Source organism: Rhinichthys klamathensis, unplaced genomic scaffold (genome assembly GCF_029890125.1).
Source record: "Rhinichthys klamathensis goyatoka isolate OS25496 unplaced genomic scaffold, OSU_Roscu_1.1 h1tg000204l_1, whole genome shotgun sequence".
In the NCBI taxonomy this organism is placed as follows: domain Eukaryota; kingdom Metazoa; phylum Chordata; class Actinopteri; order Cypriniformes; family Leuciscidae; genus Rhinichthys; species Rhinichthys klamathensis.
The window spans coordinates 166,282-174,512 of NW_026606729.1; the positions used below are offsets into that span (position 1 = coordinate 166,282).

An 8,231-nucleotide genomic window follows, 5' to 3' on the forward strand; every position below is an offset into this window, starting at 1 on the left:
TTATGTTGTATGTTTTGTATAATGTTTTTTAACTGTTCAAATTGCTACTTTGCTACATGTAAAGCACTTTGTGATTTTATCTGTGAAAGGCACTATATAAATAAAGCTTACTTACTTACTTACTTAAAGACCCACGTTTTGTATAAGCCTTCCGACTGAGCTACACCAATAAATGATCTCACAGGTCTGAGAGCGGTATCTTTAGTGTGTTCGTGTCTGCGATGTGCGTCTGCAGAGACTGCGCGTGTGTGTGACGCAGGCGGCCAGCAGCCAATGGCGCGAGACACATGCGCAGCAGAGTTGCGCAGTTACATGCGGAGGAGCGCAGCCATTACACTTGATCTGAAATCTTTATAAACAGTCGCTCGGATTGCACTGGCCAAATCATTTCTCTACAACTTCCGTCATAGTGTACTGGAAGTGGCTCAACATGTGAGCGGGATTTGACTGCTCTGAGCTCAGGAAAGTTGAGAAACTTCAGAGGTTTATCAGGGAATGATGATGGAGTCTCCGCTCGGGAATGATGACCTCACGCCTGCGGGCTCGAGATCTGCGCGCGCATCCTCTCAGCGCGAGCCCGCCGCGCCGCTTCTCCTCTGTGAGTTCGAGAGTTACAGTGAATCTGGCTGTATTCTTCACTAAAGTTGCAGTTGGCTATACGGTCTGCTCAATATAGAGACGTAATTAGACTAGAACTAATTAATTTATTCATAGAGAGGTGTTATATAAGCATAACATATAAACATGTCGAGACAGACTTTATCAAAATCTCTGAGGTCAATACCTCAGCACAAGCCAGTGTGGTTTTAGCTATATTCATGTGTCCTGGGAAGAACTGCACTTCCCAAAATCCTTAAGAGAGTTCTACCAATCAGAGACTACCTTGGAAACAAGAACTTTGCCAGAAAAGCTCATTGCAAATGTAGTCAAATTAAATTCACATTTATTTGTATAGCACTTTGCACAATACATATTGTTTCAAAGCAGCTTTACAGAAAATGCATGTCTACATTACAATTTAGAGTGATCTGTAAAGTGAATCAATCAAAACTAACTTTATCTGGACAATAACTTTATTCTAGAGCTGCTGTAAAGCCAAAACAATCTCTGTTACTGTAATCTCCTGTTTTCACTGTAAAGCTGCTGTGAAACAATCTATGTTGTTAAAAGCGCTGTATAAATGAAGGTGACGTGACTTGTAATCTAGTCGGTTTCCCTACACTATCGAAAAACGTATACATTTGCATAAATTTAATGTTTTGCAGTAAATGTAAAATATGCTTATTTTTAAGCTTAAATAAATGCCTGTAAATCGCTCATTTTATATTGTGTTTGCTTATTTGGTGGCGTTGTTTGCAATGCCTCATGAATGAGTAGCTAACAGACCTTATGCGCCATCTTTGATTTTTAACAGGAATGAAATCATTCAGATTAGATCCGATCAGATTTCGCTCCTTCTGCCGTATGAAGAGGATCTTATTATAATATTCCCGGCCCTTAATCTGCACGTTCACACACACCAGCGACATTGGGTTCGGCGAGCGCCAACAGAGACCAGTTCTAACGCACTGGAGAAGATCCAGCAAAGCCTGAAACTGTTCTGTGGTCGAGCACAGACGACACTGAACACTATTGACCAGAACATGTCACCGCTGTCTTATAAACACCTCAGGAACTGTGGACACTTGTGGAAGAGTTCAACATGATGAGGAGATGATCAGTGTAACTCCACAACAACTACAGAAATGTCTCCGCTAACATTCAGAAACGTGTAAAAGTGAAGCTCTCCCTGAGTCTCTCCGTAAGGCTGCACTCGCTGCTGGTTACTCCTGACTCTGGATCAGTGAGATTGGCCTGTGTTGTTATTGCCGGAGTCTCTGAAGCTCGTGTAAAGGCTCCGCCCTCTTCTGAACGGAGGCGGAGCTAAAGCTCATTTGCATTTAAAGAGACACACAAAAAAACGGCGCGTTTTTGCTCACACCAAAAAGGGGCAAATTTGACGAGCTATAATAAATGATCTGGTATTTTGAGCTGAAAATTCACAGAGAGACCATAGGTTTATATTACTTCTTGTGAAAAGGGGCGTAATATGTCACCTTTAAACAAACAAACGCTATCATATTTTGATTCTCGATCTCAGAGCTGTTTGGTTCTGATAGAACTGTTCGATTGATCATGTTTCTTCATGTTTACGCATTGATATTTCATGTTCTTCATTGTGTTTGTGGTCACAGATCCCATCAGTGTTAACAACGCTTTATCATCGTCAGCAATTTTTAACAACAAAGACAACAAAGTCCCACACGGTCAGTATGTTATGGAACATTTACATCATATTTCATGAAGTGTTGTGCAGCTGCAGTATTTGTAAATTAACTAGATAATGTCCTGATTGTGATGTTTACCTAAAAAGTGAAATGTTTTGATTTGATATTGTATTCCTCTCAGGTGTAGGCGGGAGTGAGGCGGTCTCCAGCTCGTCCGAGTTCACCCACGGTGCCATCGTGCTCCTGATCGAGGCCATGCAGAGGTGCTGGGACGTGTACAGCGCCAGGGAGCGATCGCTGCTCTTCCAGAGCGTCCAGAAAGAGCTGGAAGGTCACGGTCACTCCTTACCCGTCGAGAAGATTCGCAGGAAATGGAATAACCTCATCGTGACGTACAAGAGAGTTAAAGATCGCAGCTTGCTGTGTGGAGGCCAAACCAAGACCTCGTGGGAGTACTTCGAAGTAAGGGATTAATAATGATGCCTTTTCATTTCATTAAAGCTACACTGTGTAACTTTTTTAGTTTATTCTTAGCTAAAAACACTTAGTTCTTTCCAAAATATATGTGCTCATTAATGTATATTTACTTCGTTCAAGTAATAAAGTATTCTCGTGAGTGTATAATATGCCATTGAAAATACATACGGGTAAGGGGTTCTAATGTCGGTCGCCATGTTACCCCTCCATCTTGAAAGTACATTAGCCAAAGAGGGACATACCCGTTAATTCAAGCTTCGTCTTTCGCGAAGCAATGATAAAAGTTACTTTACTAAGATTAGCTTGCATTCGTCTGGGAACCTGATAACTGATGTTAGCAATGAAATGGTAAAAAAATAAAACTATTATTCATTTTACATAGATGTCATAACCTATATGTTACCTGACAAATTAAATTACTGCAAATTATAATAGTTTTCTAAAATAACCTCATCACTTGAAGGAACACTCATGGACGAGGTCGAACTGGAAGCCATGTTAATCTTGGACTACATTGGCCACCGTAGGAGTTCAAACGAAATCGGAATTGAGAGGAACAGAAACTAATTTTCACTGGATGGTCATATACCCTTTCACCGCTAGATGGGGGTAAAAATCACACAGTGTAGCTTTAAGCTTCCAGCAGGTTTTTATCACATGATTGGCTGCTCCAGGAATTCATTATATTCTCAATTCAAGAAATCATATTATTGTAAGTCTCTCAAATACGGTTCCTTTTTAGAAACACTAATGACCTCAAATACGTGAATAACCAAAAATACCTGAAGAATAAAATTTAAATGTTGAGTACAGTAGTTTACCCTTAGAACAACACTGTTTGATCAGGATCATGGACATAAAAACAGTATGATGGTGGAATCACAGTGTGACTGAATGATCTTCGCTGTTCTGTTCTGTTTATGAAACACAGATGATGGATAACATATTAGGAAAGACTAATATTGTTCAGCGGGGCCCTGCTTCAGCCACTCTTGTTGGATTCGCAACTACAGCTAAAGCAGCTGTAAAATCCGAGGATCCTCCATCCAGCAGTGTTCCTGCGGTGGCTCCTCGTCTGCTTCCCACCGGGATCATCCCGACCTCTTCCCCAAACCCGACCTCTTCCCCGATTCCGATCCTGACCTCTTCCCCGATCCCGACCTCTTCCCCGATTCCGATCCTGAACTCTTCCCCGATCCCGACCTCTTCCCCGATCCCGACCTCTTCCCAGATCCCGACGCTGGTGCCGGTGCGGTGCCAGGTCAGCACTGACTCCGCTCTGCCGAAGCCTGTGATCTGCCCGGCTCTGAGACGCTCTAGGCTCCGGCAGCTCCGGCTCGGCTCGGCTCAGCAGCACGGGATCGGCTTGGCTCCGGCTCAGCTCCGGCTCGGCTCCGGGCCGGCCGAGGAACGCACCGAACTCCTGCGCTGCTTCCTCCGCGGTCAGGAGGAGCGCGCGCGTTCAGACGAGCAGCTTCAGCGCAGGACAGACGCGCGCGAGCGGCGCAGGGAGAGATCCGCGCGGGCCGAGGCCGATGCTATGACCAGGATGGCCACCGCGCTCGAGCTCATCTCCTCTAAGCAGGACACCATCATCGCTCTGCTGCAGAGGCTGGCCGATAAACACTGACACTTTCCCCTTTCTCTTCTGATAATATTGCTTCTGGAACTGAATAGTGTATCAACTGTATCCTGTTGTTTATAGTATATTTAAGTCAATGGTTTGGGATCCTTGTTACTGTTAAAAGCTTGAAAGAAACAAACATATGGACTCTTTGACATTATCAATATATACAGTGCCTATAAAAAGTACGTTTTCATGTTTTGTTGTTTTACAACATTGTTCCACAGAGGGTTTTTATTGTTTTATGACAAAAGCTCAGTCACAAAAATGATTACACTTGTAAATTAAAGGGGACATATCATGAAAATCTGACTTTTTCCGTGTTTAAGTCAATGAGATGATCAGTGTAACTCCACAACAACTACAGAAATGTCTCCGCTAACATTCAGAAACGTGTAAAAGTGAAGCTCTCCCTGAGTCTCTCCGTAAGGCTGCACTCGCTGCTGTTACTCCTGACTCTGGATCAGTGAGATCGGCCTGTGTTGTTATTGCCGGAGTCTCTGAAGCTCGTGTGAAGGCTCCGCCCTCTTCTGAACGGAGGCGGAGCTAAAGCTCATTTGCATTTAAAGGGACACACAAAAACTGCGTGTTTTTTCCAAGGGGGTAATCCATCGACCGGAAGTTGAAGCCGGCCGGGTGCCGCCATGTTGTAGCAGAACTTCACTTGCGTTAGCATTTCCATTGACTCCCATTCATTTTGGCGTCACTTTGACAGCGAATAACTTTACATCTGAGGCGTTTAAAGACTCCATTTGTCCATTATTTATTCCTAAAGAAACACGACAATGTATAAAGGGCTCCATTACCTTCTATGTTACATTATGGCCCCGTAGAAACAGATATTGTAAAAATAGGCTAACGATTGCGTCATAACCACTCGACTCTGTCGCGCTGTACAGAAATGACCGTACAGACAGGAGGAGAAGCTCGCAGGCGATCGGGGGACGTCCCGTCAAGGGAGAAGCCCATAGATAATGAGTCCATAAAAGCAACGGAATACTTACTCCTGCTCACTCACGCCCCAAAGAACTCTTTGCTCAAGTTCCCCGTCTCTGCAAGATTAACGTTGGCCATTTTCACGCACAGCTACTAGAAGAGTAACGTCTGTCAGACAGGTTGCTCACGTCATCAAGCTTAGTTTGAGTCGGTTTGAGTCTGCGCGTCAGGAACGGAAGTGCTCAGAAATCGCTAAAAATGGGCTTCAACTGTCTCAACTGAGCTCCAATGAGATGCTCTGTCCATTTCTTATACTGTCTATGGTTTTTTCTCACACCCAAAAAGTAGTGAAGGGGCAAATTTGACAAGCTATAATTAATCTGGGGGTATTTTGAGCTTAAATTTCACAGACACATTCTGGGAACACCAAGGATTTATATTACATCTTGTGAAAAGGGGCATAATGTCACATTTAAGGGAAACAACTCCGTTCAGAAGATGGACAGTTTTAAAATGATAAATAAGAATAAACTTCTTGTAATTATTGTCGCTCTAGTGGTCAGTAGCACAACACACAGCTCACTTATTCAATGCAAGCAAAATAATCTGCCTCCAAAACTGAGTAGTATGAAGCTGCAGACTCGGAGACCTGCATCTACAGTCCCCCTGCACCCAGAGTCCCGCATTCTCAGACCCCTCGTTTTTCGAGACAGCGCCTCCTATCAAATTGTATCGGATAAACATGTGAAGAACATGTGAAGAACTTAAGCCAAAATGTGAGTAGGCTATCTTCAATTTTATTTAGCGAATCGTAGTAGCCTACTCGTTTGATTTATTTTTTAATAAAACTAATTTAGCTCATCGATACAACATATGAATAGTCCATTTAATATTTGTAAAGATAGTTTGTAACAAGATTTGAGCCGTTAATGTATGTTTTTTCGCCCTCTTCCGGCCGAAAATATTTTGATAGCTAACGTTAGCCTTTAACCTTGGACTTTTTGTAGATATGTCATAAATGCTGCAGTGATTTTCACTGCCCATTTTGTGCCCCGGCCCCCATATATTTCAAACCCACAAAGTTGTCCAAAGTTCAAAAACATCTCAAGGGACACTTCAACAGAGCAGTGCAACATGAAGGTAACATTTGCAAACATCTTTTTTCTTTTTTTTTTTTCTTTTTTTTTGAAACATCATAAGACATGTGCTTTTGGGCCTATACTGTTGTAGGCTATTCCAGGGTACACCATACATCGATGGAGTCGCCCCTGCCGAACCCAGCAACATATCATTTTATGATTATGCAAAGCGACTTATAAATTAGTTTTTTTAATGCAATTGAAGACGAAAAGTAAAGTCACGAACACAGTTTTTTCTTCCTTTTTTCTTTACAGCAAGATGATGTTTAGGTGATCATTAAATAAAGTACAGAATTGTTTATTATTGGTGTTTTGTCTATTCTGATTTGTTTTGCTTCGCATTCAAAATATCAAAAAACAGATTTTGTAATGTTAGCATGGTAATGTTAATTAGACCATTATAGGTTGAACTGAAAGAAAAATTGGAATTTGAATAAAAAAATATAAAAAAAACATTGTAGCAATATAATATCACATACTATTTTTCAGAAGATAGTTCAATCTGTAATTGTATCCCTTCCATCGCAATGAGTTTTTTTGGCACATGCATTAAGCAGGGAACGCAATTATTTATTGGATCATTTATTTGGAGACCGTAATATTGCATCCTATTGTTTTTAATTGCATTTGGATAAGCGTGCGCTGTACTCTGTGTGCGGGTGTTATACGATCTTTCGAACAGCAGGAGGCGCTGTGTTCGAAAAACGAGGGGTCTGAGAATGCGGGACTCTCGGTGGGGGACTGTAGATGCTGGCTCCGAGTCTGCAGCTTCATAATATTGCCAAAACTGATAAAGTCCCCAGTCTGCCGTGCTGTGACTGTAACAGCTGAATGTCTTATTTTATAGAGCCCAATTCATTTATTTATTACCTACTTAAAACGGCTTAAGGATCGGTCTCGTTTGAGATAAGCAATTGCGCCGAACCGATGAGAAACCAATTAGAAATGTGTCTTGACTGAGTGTGGTCCACCTTCTAATGTCAAGGTGACGCAGTTAGGATCATATTCAGGACTCAAACGAGCCTATTATTAGAGTAAAAACAAAACAAGTTCGTTAAATGGACAGTGCTCGTTAGTAATTCTAGCGCTATTTAACATGCAAAATAAAATAAAAGGGTTAACTGGAATCGGTTAGATTAAAGCCTTGTAGTGTCTGCAGTTTATTTACGTCGACCGCGTGGCCTAATGGATAAGGCGTCTGACTTCGGATCAGAAGATTGAGGGTTCGAGTCCCTTCGTGGTCGTTCTTTTTTAACTTCGGTTTATGTAGAAGTAAAACATACTAATACAATTTAAAATCTGATTCCGATGTGAACTAATGCTGAATGTCAATGTATGCATGAGTCATGACTATTAGCACAGATATCCCGTTATATCAGCAACAGCAGAGCGGAAGCGTAACCCAGATGGATCGAAACCATCCTCTGCTAGGAACTTTTTACTTACCCAACAAAGCTGCTAATCTCTCTGTGACAATGTATCAAGTTGAAATTTTGTATTTGACAAATAATGTTTTTAGTTCTTTATATTTCATTCCATTTTAAGTTTCATTCACATTTAAAGATGGCAATCAAACATGGATGAGTAATGGGTTTTTTCTAGTGTCATGCAAATACCTAGAACTCTAATTAAAACAGTCTAGCCCTCTATTAACAGTCAAAGCACATGAATAGTATACACCAGCTCTTTGCTTTAAAAGGTTTACAGTTGATCAAATCTCGCTTCAAATCTACAATTTGATTTAGTTTTTATAAAGTAATCTGACATATAATTAAGTATATGCTATGC

At 41.5% G+C, this 8,231-nt stretch overlaps 1 protein-coding gene and 1 non-coding gene across 2 annotated transcripts; both read left to right on the forward strand.

The window, feature by feature from the left end:
- The first annotated feature begins 276 nt into the window (after window positions 1-276).
- Window positions 277-4,680, forward strand: si:ch1073-357b18.4 (uncharacterized protein LOC797129 homolog). Its single transcript, XM_056263249.1, has 6 exons — window positions 277-598; window positions 2,235-2,306; window positions 2,449-2,729; window positions 3,676-3,845; window positions 3,888-3,905; window positions 3,984-4,680. The coding sequence occupies exons 1-6, from the start codon at window positions 496-498 to the stop codon at window positions 4,372-4,374; spliced, it is 1,035 nt and encodes a 344-aa protein (XP_056119224.1). The 5' UTR covers window positions 277-495; the 3' UTR covers window positions 4,375-4,680.
- Window positions 4,681-7,614: 2,934 nt separating this feature from the next.
- Window positions 7,615-7,687, forward strand: trnar-ucg (transfer RNA arginine (anticodon UCG)). Its single transcript has one exon. It is a non-coding gene; the product is annotated as a tRNA-Arg (tRNA).
- The last annotated feature ends 544 nt before the right edge of the window (window positions 7,688-8,231 follow it).